Source organism: Arachis duranensis, chromosome 1 (genome assembly GCF_000817695.3).
Source record: "Arachis duranensis cultivar V14167 chromosome 1, aradu.V14167.gnm2.J7QH, whole genome shotgun sequence".
NCBI lineage: Eukaryota > Viridiplantae > Streptophyta > Magnoliopsida > Fabales > Fabaceae > Arachis > Arachis duranensis.
The window spans coordinates 37,515,358-37,540,632 of record NC_029772.3 but is presented as its reverse complement, the minus strand read 5'-3'; the positions used below and the strand labels follow the sequence as shown (position 1 = coordinate 37,540,632).

Sequence of the window (25,275 nt, the reverse complement as noted above, 5' to 3'; positions counted from 1 at the left end):
ACATGGTGGAGCACCGGATGGTGTGGAAGATGCATTTTAGGATGAAAATGATGATGATGTGGACCCCACCATGATTGCCGATGATAGCAATGATGAGTTAGCGAGGAGTACTCCAGCTGGGAGTGATGGAGTGGCTAGTTCAGAAACTCCGTAGTACCCCATGTACTTTTCAACTTTGGACTTGGATGCCATGAGACAACAGGGGGTACTTGGTATGCCTGTCGGATTTGGGACCAGAGACACATAGGATACATGAGGACTGGCTGAGTTCCCAGTTGTTCAACAGTTTCAGGATAAAGAGGAGGTCGGCTGAGCGTGAAGACTTCTAGCATCCGACGTGAGGTTGAATATAAAGTGTTGGAATCTGTTTATCACAAGTACCATGAAAAGTGTAAGGAATTCGGCAACGGGTGCACATGGTTGATTCGTATTAGTCTCCGCTAGTGCAGAGGTATTTTGGTGGTAAAACGATACAATGGACCACATACTTGTTTGGCTACTTATCCATTGATCACAAGTGGCTTGATTATCATGTGATCTCGGCCTTCATACTGCCTATGATTAGAGTCGATGTTGCCGTGTCGATCAAGGTTCTACAGAATGCGACAAAGACCCATTTTGGTTTTAGACCGACTTACAAGAGTGTTTGGATGGCTAAGCAGAAGACCGTGGCTCAAATTTATGGAGACTGGAAAGAGTCATATAATGAGTTGCCGCAATGGCTGCTAGGTGTGCAGATGATGATGCCGGGTAGTGTTGCAGTGTTGAGGACGAGTCTTGTGTGACTGGGTGGCTAAGTCGATGAGTTGCATGCTTATTTTCACCGTCCTTTTTGGACATTTCCACCGTGTATCAAGGCCTTCCAATATTGCAAGCCTCTGGTTAGTGTCAACGGGACTCACTTGTATGGAAAATATGATGGTACGCTGCTGGTTGTGATTGTTCAGGACAGCAATTCCAATATCATCCCTATCACATTCGCCCTTGTGGAGGGTGAAAATGCAGAGTTGTGGTCATCGATGCATGAGAATCTTATGTACTTTTCTTGGCCCAACGTGTAATACCGGCCTGCGGTGTGTGGAATACCACTGAATCATACACGGTCCTGGGAGTGAGGCCTTGGCGTGTGACACACCAGTAAGAAGCGTTACATGCCCATAAAAATTGTTCAAATGAAAGCCTCGAAGGCATGTAGTTTCCACAAACCCATATTCCTTGTGGCGTTAAATGCCACCCTTTATTCATTGGTGTTCATTCATGCTTGCTTGGCATTAAATGCCTTGCTTTGCTTAATAAATCAAATAACGCCACATGCATAATGCTACATGCATGCTTCATTCTTCATTGGCTTATGCCATAGCTTCCTTTGATTCATGCATCATTAAATGGCTTCATTAATTAGTGTGCATGCTTTATTACTTAACGCATGCCTTCCTTTTGTGTGTGCTTCATGGGCCATGCTTCAGGGGCCACGCTTGCTTTAGGGGTCATGCTTTCAAAAGTGTGGTCTAAGGCTTAAAGCATGTTCGAAGCTTCAAAGTGTGTCAAAAAGTCTTCTTTGCTTTTTTTTTTTGTGTTTGTGCTTTTTCCTTCTTTTTCTATTATTTTTCTACAATTATCAAGAAATCAAAGCACTCAAAATACTAATAGAATATCATAATAAATCACGTAATTATCAAGCAAAAACTATCAATTTCACCTAAGAAACACCCAAGAAAAGTACATAAGATTCTCATGAATCAATGACCTCAACTCTGCATTCTCACACTCCAAAAGGGCGAATGCATCATGGATAATATTTGAATTGCCGTCCTGAGCTATTGCAACCAGTAGTGTACCACCATATTTGTCGTACAAGTGGGTTCCGTTGACACTAACCAGAGGCTTGCAACGTCGGAAGGCCTTGATACACAGTGGAAATGTCCAAAAAAGATGGTGGAAATAAGCATGTGACTTATCGACTTGGCCATCCAGTCGCACAGGACTTGTTCTTAACACCGCAAAACTATCCAGCATCGTCATTTGCACACCTAGCACCCATCGTAGCAACTCATTATATGACTTTTCCCAGTCTTCATAAATCTGAACCACGACCTTCTGCTTAGCCATCCAAACCCTCTTGTAAGTCGGTGTAAAACCAAAATGGGTCTCTGTCGTATTCTATAATACCTTGATCGACACGGTAACATCGGCTCTAATCATAGGCAGTATGAAGGCCGAGATCACTTGGTAATCAAGCCTCCTGTGATCACTGTATATTGAAGTGGCCAGACAAGTATGCAATCTATTGTACCGTTTTACCTCTCAAAATACCTCTGCGCTGGCGGAGACTAATATGAATCAACCATGTACACCTGTTGCCGAATTTCTTACACTTCCCATGGTACTTGCGATAATCGGATTCCAAAACTTTATACTCAATTCCACATCGAATGCTATAAGTTTTCACGCTCAACACGACCTCCTTTTTATCCTGAAACTGCTGAACAACTTGGAACTCAGCTTGTCTTCTTGTAACCTGTGTGAATCTGGCCCCAAATCTGACAAGCACGCCAGGTACCCCCTACTGTCTCATTGTATCCAAGTCCAAAGTTGAAAAGTGCGGGGGTACTGCAGAGTTCCTGAAATAGTTGCTCCACCACCCCCAGTTGGAGTACTCATTGCTAGCTCATCATCGCTATCATCGGCAATGGCGGCGGGCTCCACATCATCACCATCCTCATCCTGAAATACATCTTCCACACCATTCGGTGCTCCACCCTGTTAGGATTCCGGTACCACATTAGGAATACCGGCCATCAGCATCATAACATCCCCGAAGGGACCATTGTCACCCATTTCTCCGTCACGAGTGTAGTTTAGATCAGCAGCAAAGGACAGAGAGGCAACCAAAGCTACCTCGGGCTGAATCACGAGCAGAGATAAAGAGGCACCAACAGGCCTCGAACTAGAGCAGGTTGCCATGGCTGAAGACTGAGGATTCCGGTTAGAACCTCCTGAACTAGAGACCATATCCATAAGCTTGGCCAATAGCTCAGGGTCCTCACCTCCGAAAATTGTCGATGATAATGGAACAGAACTTGCAAATCTTCATCGTTGCCTATGACGAATGAATCGTACTTCACATCATCCCGCAAAATAGAAATCATAATTTTGTAGTATAAGTGAATAACTTCTCCACCCATTTCACGCCTTGCAGCCCCAGTTTTCGGATTATAGTATTCTAAAACTTGGTGAGACTCATTGAAGGTTTGAGGAAAATATTAAGCGGATTCTTATCAGTAAACTTAATTCTGGAACGCATTTTTTTCTTAATCGATCATCTATACCAAAACTGAAAAACTTTCATCACTAGCCATTGTAAATCACTATGATGAGGAATTCACATTCAATGGCTATTTATATACATTTGTGGCCTGGTAAATTAAGTTACATCCATTTATATATCTTCCTGAATATATACTAAATTGACTTGCCCTGTGTCGATTTAATGATAAAATTCTTTTAGTTAGGGATAAAGATAGTCAAAGGAACCGTTATTTCATATATTTTGATATTGTAAATCAATTTTGGAGATTTCTAATGATCTTTCTTTTCTTGATTGAATCTTATTTTTTCATTAGACGGAGCTTGCACGTGTTCTGCAGTACCTCCTGTGAATACTCCACCTCTATGAAAAGTTCTTAATGTTAGTTGAGTACCAGGTTCTCCAATCGATTTGCCCGCAATAATATCTACAGCTTCGCCTAATTCCACAAGTTTCCAAGAAATGAAACCCTGTACACCTCACTATACATGCATAAATCGAATGAGTTTGATTCGATTTGCATGAAACGCTACTAAATCGAATATGGCTATATTGATTTACTATCAATGAACCTAAATCGAGTATGCCTACTTCAATTTACATAGAAATGTCCTTTAGGGATATGCACATAACGTTTTTTGTTTGTGTGATTTGCGTAAATTTGGGTTGGCATTGATTTATTTAAGGTTTTTATCCTAAATTTTGTTTGATAATTACCTAATTTTTTTGTGTTTTAATTAATTAAATAGATGGTACTACAATAGAGATACAAGTTTTTCATTCCTATTGGAGAAGAAAAAGATAATCTTAGTTTCTATTATTATTTAAGATACAATAACTGATGTGAATTTAGTTTTTATGACAAATACCTAATAAATAGGAATTTAAGAGTGTTTGTTATTAGAGGTTGATGGTTTATTAGTGTCAAAGAGAAGGGGGGTTGAATCTTAGCCCCTCTTTTTGCTTAGTAACTCTTGCTGTCCTTCAGAACACTTGAAAAGATATTTCTTGTTTTTGTCTCGTGCCTAGCCAAAAGACTTTTTTGTTTTGTCTCGTGACCAGCCAGGAGATATTTTTTAGTTTTGTCTCCTATGTAGCAGAATCAGAAATGGAGTAGAAGAGAGAGAAAATTACTCCAAGATATATCCTGGTTCATCTGCAAAGTGCAATGCAGCCTACATCCAGTCTCCATCACAACAACGATGGAATTTCACTATAATCATCTTTGATTACAAACACCAATTCTCCCTAGGAACTATCCTTCCTATCCGGGACAAGTCCAGAATCTAATCCTAAAACTGAACTTGACTTGGTCATTACCAAGCTTTCAACTGCTAAGTGCTAACCCAACTTGCATGGAAATTTTCACAGAATCATAGAACACAACACAGATGTACAAAGGACCTCTAATGATATCTATGGCTTTTGTTTTTAATTTTGTACTCTCTGCCTTTTTCTGCTCTATGGCTTTTTCTTACAAACCTCACTGTTTGCCTTTTTTCATGAGACTCAAGACAGACAAAATTAAATAGAAAAATACAAAATAGAAAACATTGAAGGAGAAGAACTTCTGTTAGCTTAGGTAGCTATGTGAACACTGTGCTTTCACTCTTTTCCTTACTTCAAGTCCTGGTTGTTCTCCCTTATTTATAGAAGGAGAAGCCTCCAAGATTGAAGTTCTTGAACCGAGCCAACTTCTTATTCTTCATGCAAACCGGTTCGGCCAGAGAGAGGAGAGATAACCGAATGTAAAACCCAACATGCAATTATCTCTATGTCTTCCCTTTACACCAAGCTTCACCAATCCGAGCCATCCATCTTGACTTGCACTCCATGAAGGATCCCTAGCCCTTGATGAGTTCTTGATGATGATAGCTTCTTCTGCTCTAACTTCTGCATCTTCTCCACGTAGCTACAATAGCTACCTCCTATGGCAGTTGATCAAAAGCTGAGACAAGCCATCCCTTAAGGATCTTCTTCCTCTGACCGAGATCAACTTCTTCCATTTCTGGTATGAAGAGCTTAAGATTACTTCACCACATCTTACCTTTTGTGGTAAAGATCTTAGCCACACCACACTTCAGATTTTCTTTTTCTTGCCATCATTACAATGGTCTTGTTACTTGCTTCTTCTTCTCTACGGTAGCTTGCCATAGCTTCCATGTTTTCCTGAGAAGTGACCGAGAGGGAGAAGAGAGAGTTGAAAGAGAAATTAAAATTTCTTTCGAGAGAGAATGAAAGTGAATTAAGTTTCCACTTCCTTTGTTTGCTGAGTAACGTGTAGCATCATTAAAGCCATCAAATTACTTTTCTCTTTCTCTTTCATGTTTTCAATGCAAATAAATTCAAGTTAATTGAATTTGAAATCCATCACAAATTGAAAGTGGGATCCGTTGGAAGCATGGAACTTTGCTTTCTTTCAATAATGGTTTCGGACCAAGCTTTAGTCTTAGTAGCAAAGATTCTAATTGGGCTTATATCACAATTTCTGGCCCAAATAACATAACCATGATTTCAGCCACCATAATCACAACAATTTAATATCAAGGCTGAGAAAAATATTCCAATGGGCTTGTTATATTTCGGCCCAATAGCAAAATCTGCATAGCAAAATTATTTAATTAGCACATATGAATTAAAATCAAATTAATAATTTTACAACTAATTATTTTAATAATATTTGATCATCATCAATTTAAATTAGAGTTTTCCAAACTCATCAATCTCCCTCTTGATGACAAACATTATTAAAAATTGAAATGGAAAGAAATCAAAGATTAGAGTACTCCCTTTGAATACTTGGATTTCTTCCTTTCCAATTGTTACATGGTTCCCCCTTAATGTATGCTATTTTACCAAGGGAAGCTTTACTTGTAACAAATGTTATCAAGCCTAAGGTAACTATGTTATTCAACATATTAAGTTTGAGATGTTGAATGGCTTGATTTATGAGCAGAAATAACATGATAAACACAAATTGACTTGTTATCATATATAAATGATTTTCTGCTCAAACAAAACAATCAAAAAATAAAGCATGCTTGAGTACTTTCAGAGTACTTTTCAACATATATTTAAAACTCAATATACTTTGGATCAAACTAATTCTTGTAAAAATAGTTTCTTGCCAAAACAATTTGCCAAACAATAATTTACAATCTATGAAACTATTTCTAATTTAGGTCATCATCCAAACTGTATAATTTGCAGGTTATTAAACAAAATTATCAGAGGTTAAACAAACTTACCATAAACTTGCAAAATTAGTGTCATGAAAAAATAAACATAAAATAGAGCAACACAATCAGAACATCACATGTACATGGGTAATCATGAACCAACTTGATTTCAGCCCCTGTTTTTAGTTCTAGCCACTTTTCAAGCAACTTTTCAATTTTTCAGCTTTCCTCCCCCTTTTGTCATTAAAGGGGAAACCTACACAAAATGATAGTGGTATACAAAATATTCAAAATATTATCAGCACCAAAATAACAAAGTATCACAGGTCTAAAGTATCCATAATAGCCTACAAAGTATCAAAATAAGCCAAATAAAGCCAGAAATCAACCAAAGACATAGTGATCAATCATCAGACAGATTGTATTCTAATTCAGATCCTTTATCCTTTTCAGCAGCCCCCATCTCCTCTTCAAAATTCTGCAGCATTAGTCCCACCCTTTCTTGGCACTTCATCCAAACTTTTTCGTTTTCATACGCTTGCTTGCGGGCAGCCTTGTACGATTGCACCATCATGTTGGACATGTTAGAGAACTCAGTGAGAACTTCCCGAATTGATTCCGCCACCTTGGATGGCTCAGCTGGGTGGCTCTCAAGATCACTGTCAGAGGGCATTGACCGTTTCTCTTTGGTGCCTTTTGCAGTACCTGTAACTCCTCCTCCCTTAAGAAATGAAACTTTGTTCTCTACTTCTTCATTAACTAAGTCAACATTGAAGTGTTCAAAGATGCAGGTGAAAAAAATGCCATAGGGGAGGTTTGCCTTTTTGGTACTTCTAACATAGTCCCATATATGCCTTATCATGAGGTATGCAAAGGAAATAGGAGATGAAGTAATGATAGCAAAGAGCACAAGGGTATCAGAAACTGTTACTCTATTGCGTGAACCACTCTGTGAGTGATGATTCGGTGAAGAAGAGTTCTCTCAGGTCCAAGAGCTTTGTGAGTGAGCACTGTACCATCCAAAGCAGAGTAATTCTCGCATGTTTGATTCAAGGCAATCTGGAGTGTGACTCCCACTTGTAATTCCCATTTTTCTGACATGTAGGCTGCTAGTCCTTCATCAACGTACCCCAGGGCAGCACTTATTGTCTCGCTGTTCAGAGTCATATACACCTTCTTCACATAGGAATGAATAGCTCCATCAATTAGCCGCATGTTTGTGTAAAACTCTCAAACCAAAGCAGGGTATACTGGTTTTTGGATTTTGAACAGAGGAGTCCACTTCATATTCTCAAAAGGAGTGGTAAAGTTGATCCCTTTGGCAGCCAAAGCATCCAGGTTCACCAAATATGAAGCACAGAGATGACGTTTCTTCAACATGTCGTTGTGGAACTCATAGGATGCACAAGAATTGAACCTTCCTAGATCAAAGTGAGAATGGCTTTTGTTGTATTTGTTCTTAAATTCCAGGGATTCCAGGTTTGGCGGTTCCTTTGTGTTACGTAACACGTAACCTTTGGTCTTCTGAGAACTTCGGGCAGATGCATGTGGGGTTATCTTCTTCATTGGTGAGGGAGGAGGGGAGGTGTGAGACTTCGCTTCTTCTTTTTCCATGATTGGTTCCTTGTTCTTTCCAATCTTCTTCCTTGCTGAAGTTTTCTGGGCTATCACTTTTCTGCGCATCATTTCGGTTTGTTTGGATGGAGGTGAATGGGATGAAAAAGATGTGGAATGAATATGAATGTGTGTATGAGTTTGAGGGGTTGAGAATGGAGGGCTTTTTGGTAAGGGGGTTCGGCTACTCCTCCTTAGGGCAACTTTCTTTTTCATGATATGAAGAGGGTGAAGGGAGAGGGAAGATGAAGAGAGGGCCGAAGAGAGTCGTGAGTGGAGGGAGGTTAAGGATGCATTATATGTTGATTGGAGAGAGAGTGTGTGGAGGGAGTTATTAACCATTAAAAGGCACGATTATTAACAAGGAAAGATTTTAAAATTAAAAACTGAAAGATTAGTTCCTAGAATCAAGGGATGAGAGAAGGATAAAGATTTGATTTGACACACAACTTCTTCCTTTGATAAGACAACCTTCAAGATCATGATTAAGGCAAACTCAAACAGAAACGGGTCAGACCAAGGTCAAAGAGATTTTAGGCCCAAGATAATTAATGTAAGCGCAGTCTCTCCCTGTCTCATGGCCCATTCATCATAGCCTGAAATTTGTCTCTTGTTTTTCTACGAGACAAAAACAAACAGAATAAAAAATTCACAAGTTATCAACAGAACATAATTCTATCATTCCCAAACTACTTCTCAAAGCACAGAATCTGTCTTCACACAAGGGTTTAGTAAAAATATTCGCAAGTTGATCTTTGGATTTTATAAATTGAATATCAATAGTTCCCTTTTGCACATGTTCTCTAATGAACTGATATTTAATTTCAATGTGCTTGGTTCTTGAGTGCAAAACAGATTTTTTGAAATATTTATGGCACTTATATTGTCACAAAACAAGGGTATACTATTGATTTTTAATTTGTAATCCTCTAATTAAGTTTTTAACCATATTAATTGTGAACAACAAGCGGAGGCAGAGATATATTCAGCTTCGGCTGTGGATAGAGCTACTGTGGCTTGTTTCTTGCTTGACCACATGTTGAGTGAGCTTCCAAGGAAGCAACACATGCCCGATGTGCTTCTTCTATCCACCCGATCTCCCGCATAATCCGCATCACAAAACCTACTGCACAAAAATCATCAGATTTTGGATACCATAGACCATAATCACTAGTTCCGTTAATGTATCTAATGATGCATTTAACGGCTGAAAGATGGGATTTTTTTGGGTTGGATTGAAATCTTGAACATATACCCACACTTTGAACAATATCTGGTCTAGAGGAGGTAAGATACATAAGTGATCCGATCATTCCTCTATACCTTGTTTCATCCACATCTTTCCCATCATCATCCTTTTCAAGTTTAGTGTTTGGATGCATTGGTGTTCCCATTAGTTTGGAATTTTCTAGGCCAAATTTTTTTATAAATTCTTTAGCATACTTTCCTTGGTGAATAAAAGTTCCACTAGGAGTTTGCTTAACTTGGAGGCCAAGAAAGAAAGTTAGCTCTCCCATTAAACTCATTCCAAACTCACTAGTCATTAGTTTTCCAAACTCTTCACACAAGGATTCATTGGCCGATCCAAACACAATATCATCCACATAAACTTGAACTAGGAGAATATCATCATTATATGCTTTAATAAATAAAGTTGTGTCGGTGGTACCCCTTTGAAAGTGATTTTACAATAGGAAAGCACTAAGCCTTTCATACCAAGCTCTTGGAGCTTGCCTAAGATCATAAAGAGCCTTAGAAAGTTTGAAAACATAACTTGGAAATTCTTTATTTTCAAAACCGGGGGGTTGTGCCACATACACTTCTCTATCAATAAAGCCATTAAGGAAAGCACATTTAAAATCCATTTGAAACATTTTAAAACCCTTATGGGCAGCATAGGCAAGAAGCAACCTAATTGCTTCCATTCTAGCTACCGGAGCAAAAGACTCATCAAAATCTATACCCTCTTCTTGATCGTAACCTTGGGCCACTAATCTAGCCTTGTTACGAACAACTTTTCCATCATCACCAAGTTTATTTTTAAAAACCCACTTAGTACCCGTAACCTTTTTACCATCCGGATGAGGTACTAGTGTCCAAACCTCATTTTTGTCAAATTGAGCTAGCTCCTCTTGCATAGCTTTGACCCAAGAGGAATCTTCAAGGGCTTGATTCACATTGTTGGGCTCCATTTGTGACAAGAGAGCAAGATTGCTTGGTTTGGTTTGCTTTTTGGATGAGGATCTTGTTGTTACACCTTGTGAGGGATCACCAATGATAAAGTCATGAGGATAACCCCTTATGGACTTCCATTCCCTTAGTTTTCGAAGGTGTGTTGAGCTTTGATGAGCTTCCGTGGGTTATTCTGTTCCAGTTTCTCTTGCTTGTTCAAGAGACAAAACAGAAATGTCTCCTCCATTCTGACGAGACAAAATTGGACAGACAGATTCTTCATTTTGAACAGACTTGGGATTTTCTTCATTGATTTCTTTATTGACAGCATCTTCACAATCTGAATCATTTTCTATCACAGTACTGGGAATTGAATTAGAATCACAGAAAGATACATGTATGGATTCCTCTATTGTTCTATGTTCTTTGAGGTAAATTCTATAAGCCTTGCTAGTAGTGGAGTATCCAACAAACATCCCCTCATAAGATTTTGGATCAAATTTACCAAGATTTTCTTTGTTGTTAAGTACAAAACATTTACATCCAAAAACATGAAAATACTTAAGATTAGGAGGGGTTCCTTTCCATAGCTCATAAGGAGTTTTCTTCAACCCTTTTCTAATGATGGTTCTACTCAAAATATAACAAGCTGTATTTACAGCTTCAGCCCATAGAAATTTTGGAACCTCATTTTCACATAACATAGCCCTAGTCATCTCTTGAAGGCTTCTATTCCTTCTTTCAACAATTTCATTTTGTTGAGGTGTTCTAGGGCATGAAAAGTTATGAGCAATTCTAAAATCATCACAGAATTTTTCAAAGTCTTGGTTTTCAAATTCCTTTTCGTGATCACTTCTTAAATAAGCAACTTTTAAATCTTTTTCATTTTGAATTTTTTTGCAAAGAGTTGAGAAATCATGAAAAGCATAATTTTTATGAGCAAGAAAAAGTACCCAACCAAATCTAGAGTAATCATCCACCACCACTAATCCATAGTGTCTACCTCCTAAACTTTGAGTTCTTATTGGTCCAAAAAGATCAATGTGTAACATCTCTAATGGCCTCTTGGTTGAAATTCCATCTTTTGTTAGGATTTTACTTGTTTGCCTAATTGAAAAGCATCACAAGTAGGATCTTTATCAAATTTAATATTTAGAATTCCTCTTACCTAGTTTTTCTTAACTAGCTTAAAAATTTGGTACATGCTAGCATGACCCAATTTCTTATGCCATAGCCATTTTTCAGATTCAAGAGAGGTAAAACATGTCACTTTTTGATTTTTCAAGTCCTCAAGAGTCAATCCATACACGTTATTGCACCTTTTAGCCTCAAACAAAATATCCCCAGATTTTTCACAAATAACTAAGCACACAAACTTTCTAAAAACAACTTCAAATCCTAGATCACACAATTGACTAACACTTAGTAAATTATGTTTCAAGCTATCAACAAGAAGAACATCATTTATAGAAGATGAGAAACTTTTACTAACTTTTCCAATGGCCACTATTTTTCCTTTACCATCATCACCGAAAGTGACAAACCCTCCATCATACTCATCAAGCTTTATGAAGAAGGTTACCTTTTCGGTCATATGCCTAGAGCATCCGCTGTCCATATACCACATATTTTCCTTCCGCTTGAATGCTAGGCAAACCTACAAAATGAGCTCAAGTGACCTTAGGTATCCAAATCTTCTTGGATCTTTTCACGTTAAACTATCTCCTATGTCTCAAGCCATTGTAGTCAAAACAACTTTGTAAACTTTGTCACCAATCATTCTTTCACCAAAAAAGCATTGAATGGGAAAGTGACCATTTCGGTTACATAGTCTACAAAATCTTGGAGTTGCTGTTTTGCTAAAGCTTGTTGGGTTTTGAAACCTTGTATCATTTGAAGATGAGGCTATATTTTCAAAATAAGGTTTTTCAACAGATTTGAAATTCTTGTGAAACCCCAAGCCAGCTTTATCATATAGAGGTTTTTGACTAGCAAAGATTTGATTTAAATTTTCAGAACTTTGAGTGAACTTGGCTAAGTCATTTTTAAGATTTTTGATCTTTTTCAGCAACTCTTCATTTTCTTTAAAACAGTTTACATATGCAATAACAGAATGATCACTTTCACAGCTTCTAAGTTGAGCTTTTAACTACTTGTTTTCTTCAACAAGTTCAACAGTAGTTTCAGCCTCCCTTAGTTTTTCTTTAAGAAAACTATTTTCAGCTTTAAGAATGGTGATTTGCTATTCAGGATCTTGGTTATCAAGCAAGAAGCATCTAATTTTTTCAAAAAGGTGGTCTATCATAAGATGAAGATCTTCAGTGTCAGGGTTATGAAAAACTACCCGTTCAATGTGATCTGCCATGAGACATTGTTGGGACTTGGTCTCTGAATCTTCATCATCGTCTGAGTCATTTTTCAAGTCATCCCAAAAAGCCATCAGTCCCTTTTTCTTTCCTTTCTTTGGCTTTTCCTCTTTCTTCAACTTAGGGCAATCAGATTTAAAATGCCCAGTCTCTTTGCAGTTGTAGCATGTCACCTTGCTAAAATCTTTCTTTTGTTTTCTTGAACTGCTTCCCTTGCCTCTTTCCTTGAACTTCACCATTTTCCTGAATTTTTTGGCAAGCAACACAAATTCATTTTTAGAGGAATTATCACTGGATTCATCATCCAGGGGGTTAGTAACAGATGTAAAAGCAATTCCTTTCTTTTTTTAATCTTTTTTCAAATAAGTGTTTTCAAAAGCAAGTAAATTTCCTCTCAAGTCATCATATGTCATGGAATCTAGACTACTATTCTCAGATATGATTAATGCTTTAGTTTTCCACTCTTTTGTGAGACATCTCAAAACTCTTCTCACAAGCACAGAATTAGGATACGTAATTCCCATAGCATCTTAGCTAACAATGATGATGTTGAATCTTTCGAACAGTTCATCAATAGATTCTCCTTCCTTCATTGCAAATATTTCATACTCTCTGTTTAACATATCTATCCTGGTCTTCTTCACTATGGTGGTTCCTTCATGGGTGATTTGAAGTTTGTCCCAGATTTCCTTTGCCGTTGTGCATCGTGATACCCATCGGTATTCCTTGAAGCTGATAGCACAGTTGAGCAGATTGATAGCCTTGGCATTGAGCTCCACCTTCTTTCTATCTTCTTCGGTCCAGGTTGCTTCAGGTTTGAGAGAGATTACTCCTTCTGCACTTGTGGTGGTTTGAAATTGAGGACCATCCAGGATAATTTTCTAAAGTCTGTAGTCCACTGCTTGCACAAAAATCTTCATTCTCTCCTTCCAATAGGTGTAGTTTTTCCCATTGAAAAGAGGAGGTCTATTGCTTGACTGTCCTTCTGTCAGGTTGTAGGACACCACATTTGAGCCACTATTTTCTGCCATCTGGATCGTTTCTCCAAGCTGCAAAGCTTGATCTCTTTGAGACCAAGCTCTGATACCAATTAATGGTTTATTAAAGGCTAAGAGAATGGGGGGTTGAATCTTAGCCCCTCTTTTTGCTTAGTAACTCTTGTTGTCCTTCAAAACACTTGAAGAGATATTTCTTGTTTTTGTCTCGTGCCTAGCCAAGAGACTTTTTCGTTTTGTCTCGTGACCAGCCAGGAGATATTTTTCAGTTTTGTCTCCTATGCAGCAGAATTAGAAATGGAGTAGAAGAGAGAGAAAATTACTCCAAGATATATCCTGGTTCAGCTCCAAAATGCAATGCAGCCTACATCCAGTCTCCCTAGGAACTACCCTTCCTATCTGGGACAAGTCCAGAATCTAATCCCAAAACTGAATTTGACTTAGTCACTACCAAGCTTTCAACTGCTAAGTGCTAACCCAACTTGCAAGAGAAATCCCACAGAATCATGAAACACAACACAGATGTACAAAGGACCTCTAAGGACATCTATGGCCTTTTCTTTTAATTTTGCACTCTCTGCCTTTTTCCGCTCTATGACTTTTTCTTACAAACCTCACTGTTTGCCTTTCTTCGTGAGACTCAAGACAGATAAAATTAAACAGAAAAATATAAAATAGAAAATATTGAAGGAGAAGAACTTCTGTTAGCTTAGGTAGCTATGTGAACAATGTGCTTTCACTCTTTTTCTTACTTCAAGTCCTGGCTATTCTCCTTTATTTATAGAAGGGAAAGCCTCCAAGATTGAAGTTCTTGAACCGAGCCAACTTCTTCTTCTTCATACAAACTGGTTTGACCAGAGAGAGAGAGGAGAGATAACCGAATGTAAAATCCAACATGCAATTACCTTTGTGTCTTCCATTTACACCAAGCTTCACCAATCCGAGCCATCCATCTTGACTTGCACTCCATGAAGGATTCCTAGCCCTTGATGAGTTCTTGATGATAACAGCTTCTTCTGCTCTAACTTTTCCATCTTCTCCATGTAGCTACAGTAGCTACCTCCTGTGGCAGTTGATCAAAAGCTGAGACAAGCCATCCCTTAAGGATCTTCTTCCTCTGACCAAGATCAACTTCTTCCATTTTTGGTATGGAGAGTTTAAGATTACTTCACCACATCTTACCTTTTGTGGTAAAGATCTTAGTCACACTACACTTCAGATTTTCTTTTTCTTGCCTTCATTACAATGGTCTTATTACTTGCTTTTTCTTTTCTACGATAGCTTGCCATAGCTTCCATATTTTCCTGATAAGTGACCGAGAGTGAGAAGAGAGAGTAGAAAGAGAAATTAAAATTGCTTTCAATAAAACTAAGAGAGAGAATGAAAGTGAATTAAGTTTCTACGTCCTTTGTTTGCCGAGTAACGTGTAGCATCATTAAAGCCATCAAATCACTTTTCTTGTTCTCTTTCATGTTTTCAATGCAAGTAAATTCAAGTTAATTGAATTTAAAATCCATCACAAATTGAAAGTGGGATCCGTTGGAAGCATGGAACTTTGCTTTCTTTCAATATTGGTTTCGGACCAAGCTTTGGTCTTAGTAGCAAAGATTCTAATTGGGCTTATATCACAATTTCTGGCCCAAATAACATAACCATGATGTCAGCCACCATAATCACAACAATTTAATATCAAGGCTGAGAAAAATATTTCAATGGGCTTATTATATTCGGCTCAATAGCAAAATCTGCATAGCAAAATTATTTAATTAGCACATATGAATTAAAATCAAATTGATAATTTTGCAACTAATTATTTTAATAATGTTTGATCATCATCAATTTAAATTAGAGTTTTCCAAACTCATCAGATGTATCTTAAAGATTTAAAGTTAAATTTATATTTCACATTTTTTAACCTAGTTAAATAAATTTTATTTTAAAAAATTATTTTAATCTTTTAAATTTTCAAATTCAAACATTTCTTTTCAAATTATTTTAAGTATTAGTTTAATGACTTTTTCAATTTTTTTCAATGCAACCAGCGAAATCGCCAAATAATTTTGAACTGTTAAATTTGAATGCCATTTAAAAAAAATACTTATGTTGTTAAACGAATCGAAAAATGCAAAAATACATGATAAAACATAGTTTATTGTAGGAAAATGGAGTTTGAAGAAGTAAGAAGACAAGAAGTAATAGTGAAAAAAAAGATAAATACGAAAATAAATAAATGCCACTACCAAATGTTAGTAAATTTTCAGGTTTTATTTCTTATACTACACAAAATTGATATTGGTTGATATTACTTTTGTTTTATTAAAAAAAATTCATTTATCGCAAGTTTTATATCTATTATAGTGTAAATTTTATCTTTATTACTATATGCCTGGAATATTAGGTAATCCCAAATTTCTTCCAGCCATTAGCAATAATGATTTAAAGTTGGATTGACACAGGATTTAGGGTTATCGTGTTTGGATTTACGGCGCATGTGGTATAGTGTTCTATATTTTAGGGTTTGGATAATTTGTCTCACGTTATTGTGTTAGCATGTAGAGCTAAAAGAAATTTTTTATCGTTGGTATATATACTTTGTATCTTAATACTTTAAATAGGATAAGAATATAATTTGAATACTGCAAACTCCAACTAATACTTCTGCTACTTCAATAATATACGATAAAATGAAGGGATTTGTTTCTATCATAAAATAGAAAATAATTTCAATTCCAAAAACAAGTTAAAAAGACATTATTTCTCTGAATCTAGTTTTTTGTATTTGGATTTTCATAAGGCTCGCTAATAATAGATGTGCGAGCGGTTATTGTGGTTTCAAAACTTGATAATCACATATTAGAATTTGTCTATTGTGTAAAGTTTGACTATGGGTTTGTCGACATTGATAACGCCCATGGATTTGTCGACATTGATAACTTTACTATAACATTCAGATCGTGTTGGAGTCTTTTTATTTATTTAATTGATGCAATTTTATGCACATAATATAAAGTTTTGAACTATTCAATTTTTAATTTAAAATTTAAATAAATATAATATAAATTGGAAAAATAATTTTCTTTTAATTTATTTTGGGAAATAAATTTTCTATTATAAATTATAAAAGAAAAAAATTATAAAATTAGGGTACAACTTTCAAAATTTCGAAGACTATATTTGGTATTATATTTGATTTTCATTATCTGCAATGATATTCGAAGACATAATTTTATATGTTGTAAGACAATCCTAAATGAGTTGAGACGAGCACTTGTATAAGACCCTATATCCAAAGCAATTGAAATTGCATATACAATAATCTCTTATTAGCTATATATTTTTCCGTTGCGAAAGATTATGTCCAAGCTGCAGCTTCGTATGAATTTGAGATATGGTATTTTTAGTTTTTAGTCATATAAGTCCCTCAAAAATAAAATTTTAGTGAACAATAGGTAAATGGTATTTTGACACTATTGTTAAGTATATGATAAACCCCGATTTCATGGTTTATCTTGTGCTTAAATTGGGGGATTTTATCACCTTTTCTCATATTTATTCAATGAAATAGCATGGTTTTGTAATTCTCCCTTAATTTATGCTTTAAATGTAAAAACATGCTTTTTAGACCTTAAAATAGCTAAATTCAATTCACTTTAAATTCCATTCGATGTCTTGATGTGTTTTTTGAGTGATTTCAGGTTCATAAGGAAAGTATTGGATAGAAGAAGTGAGGAGAAAAGCATGCAAGTGGGGGAACTCATGAAGAAATGAAGGAACCGTAGAGCTGTCAAGTATGACCTCTTCGCACTCAAACGATCATAACTTGAGCTACAGAGGTCCAAATGAGGCGGTTCTAGTTGTGTTGGAAAGCTAACATCTGGGGATTCAAATTGATATAAATTTTGCCATATGTTGCTTCGCGTATAGGGGCGCGCACGAACACTTTGCACGGACGCACCGATGATGCACGTGATTCACTAAGAAGCAACTCGTGGCCAGCGATTTCTAGCTCATTTTGGGCCCAATCCAACTCATTTCCAATGCTATTTCATGTAGAATTCAAGTTTCAGCAAGGGGGAGCAATTGTTTAAAGTGTTAGCATCATGTAGTTTAGTTTCTAGAGAGAGAAGCTCTCTCTTCTCTCTAGAATTAGGTTAGGGTAGGTTAATCTCTCTTAGATCTAGGTTCAATTTCATGTTTTCATCTTAATTCTTCTATGAATTCTTGCTTCTACTACTCTATTCTTCTTAGTTCTCTTGTCAATTTTACATCTATGTCTCTCTTATGTTTATGAACAATCATGTTGGATCTTGTTTACTTTTAATGCAATTTAATGTGTGTTGTTCTTTTATTATTGATTTGAGTGGTGAATTTACTTTTCTTGCAATTTGTAGTTGTTAGATTTATTATTCTTGCATTTTTACAATGCTTTCCATTTGTACCCACCAAGTGTTTGAAAAAATGTTTGGTTAGGCTTTAGAGTAGATTTTGAGCATTCTTGGCTTGGAAAGAGTAATTAGGCAATCTTGAGTCATAAAAAATCCAACTCATGTTGGTGATCTAGAGTTGTTAGCTAATATTGTTTCCATTGACGCTAATCTTTTGCTAATTTAATTTGTAAGTTGATTAGGACTTTTGGATTGAGATTAGCTAGTCTTATTAGACTTTCTCTCATGGAAGATAATATAATACATTCTTCTAATGTTGGAGATGACGTAATGAGATAAATTCTTGTTTATATTTGTGACATGATTAATTAGTCTTGTTTGACATTCTCCCTATGTGAAGATGACATTATACCTTCTTCCGTTTGTTGGAGTTGACTAAATAAGATGAATTAATCAATGCATGACTAGGATAGAAAGCCTATGATCTCAACCTTTGCCATGAATGTCTCTCTTTATTACTTGCTTTCTTTAATTGCTTACTTGATTTACTTTTCTTGCCCATTTAATTTCTTGCCCCCAACATCAAATCAAACCCCCTTGTCCCCTCATAGCCAATAATCATACACTTCATTGCAATTCCTCGTGAGATGACCCAGAGTCCAAATACTCTGGTTAATTCTTATTTGGGGTTTGTTCTCTGTGACAACCAAAATTTTTGTATGAAAGGACTATTGTTGGTTTAGAAACTATACTTTACAACGAGCTTTCATTTGTGAAATTCTAAACCGTCAAGAGTCCAATCATCAAAATGGCGCCGTTGCCAGGGAATTGCAATGGTATTATGTTATTGGTTATTGTATATATGTGAATAGTGTGAATATCTTGCTTTTTGCTTTATTTGCTAGTTGTAGAATTTTGTTTCTCTTGTTTTCTATTAGCTTTTGTTTTTATTTTCTCTTTCCATTATGTATTCTCACTTTGGTTATGAGTGTGATTCTAACTATGTTGTAGGAGATGGAAGCTTCAATGAGGATGTGCATCAAGGATTTGGAGATCAAAGGTGGGAGGAGCCCCAAGCTTATGGACAACCTTCTTGGCAACAACCTCCTCCGGCTTCTTATGGGTACAATTCAAATCTTAATGCATACCAATCTAATGTATGTGATGATTCTCATTGTGGTTGTCAACCACAATCATCATATGCATATGATCCCACTCCTCAACATAGCCCTTCACCATACTCACAAGTCTCATACCACCATTCACCTCCATATGACCCTAACCTATATCCACCATACCAACCACCATATGAACCATATCTAGAGCCACCACCATTCCAACACCCATACTCCCATGAACCACAAAATCCATACATACCACCTCAAGAATTTCACCAATATGAACCACCTTCCAATTACAACAACCTTCCCTCAAACAATGAACCCTCTCTTCCACCATCACCTCCCGATGAAGCACCCATGCTAGAACTAAGAGATCTTGAATCTCATCTCTTATGGCGATAAGAGGAGGATGCAAAGAAGTTTGAGGAGTTAAGAGAGAAAATGGCCATTATGGTAGAAGCCGTTGGCAACATAGTCTCATCCCTCCTAAGCCTATGTGATCAAGGCACTCCCATTGTTGAATATGGAGAAGCAACCAAGGAGCTTAGTGAGGGAATGAACTTGAATCTTCATGGTGGAGAAGAAGAGTTAAAGCAAGAAGTGCAACAAGAGGAGAAGGTAGAGATGATTGAACCAAAGGAAGTAGTGGTTGGAACCTTAGGATATGTTGAGTACATAGAGGAATCACAATTTGAAGAGCCTTCTTCCATGGAGTTTGAAGTTGATGTTGAGGAGGAGAGTGCACAACCTCCAAGACACAATGTGATTGAAGAATTGGAAGAAGTGTTCCAACCAATAGGTCCTCCTATTTATGATGATTCCGAATCAACATGTGATCCCTTTGAGCTTGAAGAACCCTTCCCCACTTTACTTGAAATTGATGAAGAGGTAGATTTCACTCAACTTCCTATTTATGATTTGAGTAATGGGGAAGAGCTAGAAGAATTTGGTGAAGAAGAATGTGAACTTGAGGAAGCTTGGCAAGAGGTAGAGCTTGAAGAACCTTGCCAAGTGGTGGAAGCCTCTAGAAGAGGATGGACGGGAGTGGAGCATGCTTTGTCAAGACCGTTGGAAACTCCTCCACCTAGGTTGTCATCTAATCCTTCATTTGAGTGGGTAAAACTTCTAACTCTTAGCTTTATTATCCCACTTGAATTTGGTTTGCTTGAGACGGATGGCCAACTTAGGGCGCTTTGTGGAATTAAGCGTAATAGGAGGATGTTTAGTGGTTTGCGTTGTAAGTCTAGGCTCATTATGGTTGAAAGCTCGAAATTGAAGAGCATGGATTGGTGTATTGCTCAAGTAGATGGATCTAGGAGGGTAGTTTGGTGCCTTCATAAGAATTCATCTCCCTTGCCACCCGAAGAAAATCACCATGATCAACTCAAGGACGGGTGTGAAAACAAAGTGTGAAATCCCGGATTGCACAAGGAAGATCAACTTTGGGAGCCCCACACTTGTGAAGAACTCCATCAATATTTGGTGTAACAAATAAGAAATCTTGGGGCACAATGGAGAACCAAGCATTGGTGGATGTTCCAAGATGGTTATAAGCATAAGCCACCTTGATGAAGAGCTCCCTATAAGTCCAACTTAAGGACAATAAACAAAAGTGCTAGGTGGGAGACACCCCACCATGGTAAATTCTTTTCATTTTCTTTTTTTTTGTAAATATTGGTAAAATAGGTTTAATTCCTTGTTTGATTGCTTAGTTGAATTTAATTGGGAGTCTAGTAGGTTAAATAAGGTTTTATGATGTTTTGGTAGTTGTTTGGAGGTTTGGAATGCTTGGTTTGGTGCAAAAACATAGAAAAATTTTGAAAAACAGAGCACCATCCACGCGCACGCGCACTCTACGCGTACGCGTGACCCAAGTATTTTCAACCATCCACGTGCACGCGCCATGTATGCGTACGCGTGGATTGAATTTTTTTCACCCTCCATACATTTTCCCGAGAGTTGTGCCTGGAGTGTGCCAACCTTGTGCCCCAAGGCACGCGCACGCGTACCTTGCGCGGATGCGCCGCTCTCGAAATAACCCACCGACGCACATGCATACTGCACGCGTACGCGTCGCTTCCATTTCACCGTTCTGCGCGCACGCGTCAATGACGCGCACGCGTGGATTGCCCTGTCCCACTTATCTTCTTTTCTTCTCTTCTTCCCATTTCTTTCCTTCTACTCTCTTCTCTTCTTTTCTTTCCACCCTTCAAACATCATCCAACACTACCAAATATTATGTAACACCATTTCTTTTAGTTAGTTAGTTAGTTTAATTTTTGTTTCTCATTATAAGTGTTGGATTACTAATCTTGTTTACTGTTTACTACTACTGCTTATTGATAGGATGTTAGTTTAACATTATTGTTGTTAATTGTCATTGTTGGATTCTATTGTTGAGGTTATATTTTGTCACTTAGTTTTGGGTTCTTAATGCTTAATGTTTGTGAACATCAAGTGAATGTTACATTGCCTTTAAGCTTCTTAACTCTTTTGAAGTGCATGTTTTGGCCACCATGCATTCGTCATCCATTGCTAGGCAATTATATATTATCATTGCATTTTTTTAGGTGATGCTTGATTATGATTTACCCTTATTTACATCACTTATTTCATGCATTGAGATTGTAGAATTGTGAAATTGGATCAAAAGCTTACCTAGTGACATATTTTTGAGCTTTGTAAAGCTTTGTGGACCATGCTTGCTATGCGATTGATTTTCACTTCTATCTTCCTTTTCCTAAGTTCCATAGCATCCATGTGTTTCACCTCTATGTCACTTAGGTGTTGCAACAACTTCAATATGTGTCATTAATTATTGTGTAAGTTTCATATACCATTATGTTCATTAAGTTCACTTACACATCAATCAATGTCCATGCACTATCCGATTTCACAATTGCTTGATTTTTGCTTGAATGCTTTTATGCTTCTTCACTACTTGTTTGGTTGCCTTAACCTACAAGTCTTTTAAAGTATCTCAAGCACACTAGAATGAGTGAAGTGCATACTTCTTTTGTACAATTGTGACATGGCTTTCAAATACTAGGGTGTGAGTTCTAAACCGCATGCAAGTTAGGACCCACACCCCTATTTTTCATCAATGTCACACTAATCCATTCACTTCATTCTAGTGATTTACCTCGTTCCAACAATTTACGCTTCCTTGCTTGCACATTCACTTTTCTTACTATCCTGTTTTCTATTGTTCAGGATGAATAATCACAAGCAAAAATGGAGTGGGAGTAGAACACGCAGCAACCAGTTGATCTACCAGCTGAAGGTAGCAACTCAAAAAGTCGCCGTATCCCCTTGCTCATATTTGAGTGCACCGAAGACGGTGCAAACTTTTAAGTGTGGGGAGGTCACACGACCACTCGGCGTTTTTGGGTAACAAGTTTCTAATCCCAACACTTTTGCATTTCATTTTAGGATTTTTAGTTGTATTTTCTTATTTTGCATATGTATATATTACGCTTAGTCAAAATCATGAAATTTTTCAAGAATTTTATCCATAGGGCACCCCAATTGATTAAAAAATTTTTTTTAGAACTTGCTTGAATTATATATTTTGTGGATCATGTTCTTGAGCTAAGAACACAAGCATGTGAGATTCGAGCCTAATTGTGTGGTTAGATCATATAACCACTTATTTTCATTCTTGTGTGCATTATTCTCTTTCTATGATTGTAATCTTTGATTTGTTTGATTCTATATGTCCATTATTTTATGTATACATGCATTATATGATTGAGGCCATTGTTTCATTAGCTCACTTACCCAAATAGCCTACCTTTTATCTTCCATTGTTAACCAATCTTGAGCCTATGCTTAACCCATTTGTTCTTAATTTTAGCACATTACAAGCCTAAAGCGAAAAACAATAAATGTCTTTATTTGGATCTTTGATTAGCTTAGACTAGTGAGAGTGCTTATCATTCAAGTTTGGGAGAGTTGGGAACATTGGTTGGGATGAAAGTGTATTTTTGTATTTTTGTCAATATTTTGGAAAATTGGGTATATACTCATGCATTGAATGTAATATATATATATAGGTAGAGTCTATGATGGCCACAAGTTTTGGTGCCTATGGTGGCTATGAACTTACAAAATGATATTTTTAACCAAATAAAATGGAAAATTAAAGCACGTTTCAGTTCTATTAATAAATAATGACATGTTTATGAGTGTAAATAAAAGAAAAAATTAGACCATTTATCATATTTCTTGACAAAAAAATGATCTATCATTTTCTCTCGTCGTCGGAAATGAAGTCGCTACCAATGCCCAAAATTTAAAAAATGATAGTATCTAAAAATACTTATATTGCATTAATATTTTCATTATCTACTTATACTTTTTTTTTGTAATTAATAATTTTAAATTTTACTTTACTAATATTAAAATTTAATTAATAACAGTAACTTTAGACTTCAAAATTTTTATTGCAGAATAAAATGATTATTTTAATTAAAAATAAAAGATATAAATAATTATTTATTAACATGAGAAAAAAAATTAATGTAATGTAAGTATTTTTAGATACTATCATTTTTTAAATTTTGGGCATTGGTAGCGACTCCATTTCCGACGACGAGAGAAAACGATAGATCATTTTTTGTCAAAAATATGATAAATGGTCTAATTTTTTCTTTTATTTACACTCATAAACATGTCATTATTTATTAATAAAACTGAAACCTGCTTCAATTTTTCATTTTATTTGGTTGAAAATATCATTTTGTGAAGTCCACAGCCACTATAGGCACCAAAACTTGTGGCCACCATAGACTACACCTTATATATATATATATATATATATCAAAAGAATAGAAAAAGAAAGACAAAGAATTGCAATAAAAAAAGGGACAAAATGCCCCAAAGCAAGGTTCAATAAAAGTCAATGCATATGGGTGGTGATCAAAAGAGAATGCATGAGTGTGCAAAAAAAAAAGTGAAGAATGGGTAGTTAGGTTAGTTTAGAATTATATAGGTTGTCATAGGTTAGGTGGGAAGTTTAAGTTAATCAAAGATTCAAATTTCTAGCTCACTTGACCATATGCATCCTCACTTTGACCCTAGCCCCATTACAACCTATGGGAAAGACCTCTTGATATTTGTATGCATGCATAAAATAATTGTTGATTGTTAGATGAAAAATAAATCTTGGAAAGCATGATTAGGGGAGAATTGAGTGAATCAACCCTATACACTTGAGTGCCTAGAGCGGATACACATCCGGTGAGGGTTTGATTGCTCAATTACATGTCCCTATCCATGATCATCTTTTCTTGCGAGTTTGTAAAAATCTTTCAATGATTCAATTCAATTGTGGGTTTACTTTGATTGCTATTACTTTAGCCCTTGTGCTTGTATATGTATTCTTAGAAATTGATTTATTTTGACTAAGTGGATGCATTCATATAGATAGATTGCATATAGATAGGTTGCATGTAGTTAGTTTGCATTGAATAAATGTTGATGTCTCTTTGCTTCTTTCTTGATTTTAGCATGAGGACATGCTTAGTTTAAGTGTGAGGAGATTTGATAAACCCCGATTTCGTGGTTTATCTTGTGCTTAATTTGGAGGATTTTATCACATTTTCTCATATTTATTCAATGAAATAGCATGGTTTTGTAATTCTCCCTTAATTTATGCTTAAATGTAAAAACATGCTTTTTAGGCCTTAAAATAGATAAATTCAATTCACTTTAAATTCCATTCGATACCATGATGTGTTTGTTGAGAGATTTTAGGTTCATAAGGCAAGTATTGGATAGAAGAAGTGAGGAGAAAAGCATGCAAGTGGGGGAACTACAGAGGTCCAAATGAGGCGGTTCCAGTTGCATCGGAAAGCTAACATCCGGGGCTTCGAAATGATATAAATTTTACCATATGTTGCATCGCGTATAGGGGCACACACGTGCACTTTGCACGGATGCGCCGATGATGCACGTGATTCACTAAGAAGCAACTCGTGGCCAGCGATTTCTAGCTCATTTTGGGCCCAATCCAACTCATTTCCAATGCTATTTCATGAAGAATTCAAGCTTGAGCAAAAGGGGAGCATATGTTTGAAGTGTTAGCATCATGTAGTTTAGTTTCTAGAGAGAGAAGCTCCCTCTTCTCTCTAGA

The 25,275-nt window shown here is 36.5% G+C and overlaps 1 protein-coding gene across 1 annotated transcript; it reads right to left on the bottom strand.

Moving 5' to 3' along the window:
• Positions 1-1,695: 1,695 nt before the first annotated feature.
• Positions 1,696-3,185, bottom strand: LOC107486466 (uncharacterized). Its single transcript, XM_016107014.1, has 5 exons — positions 2,934-3,185; positions 2,612-2,760; positions 2,355-2,540; positions 2,170-2,251; positions 1,696-2,118 (listed from the first exon to the last, which is right to left on the bottom strand). Exons 1-5 carry the CDS (start codon positions 3,183-3,185, stop codon positions 1,696-1,698), a joined length of 1,092 nt encoding a protein of 363 aa, XP_015962500.1.
• Between the last annotated feature and the right edge of the window lie 22,090 nt (positions 3,186-25,275).

Bases quoted from the DNA above. Each gene is read 5' to 3' on its own strand.
- LOC107486466 (XM_016107014.1), bottom strand. From the start codon at position 3,185: ATGGGTGGAGAAGTTATTCACTTATACTACAAAATTATGATTTCTATT. The intron at 2,252-2,354 runs GTGTACATGGTT...TTCAATATACAG, and splicing joins TGTAAGAAATTCGGCAACAG to TGATCACAGGAGGCTTGATT. The intron at 2,119-2,169 runs GTATTATAGAAT...CCGACTTACAAG, and splicing joins ATGTTACCGTGTCGATCAAG to AGGGTTTGGATGGCTAAGCA.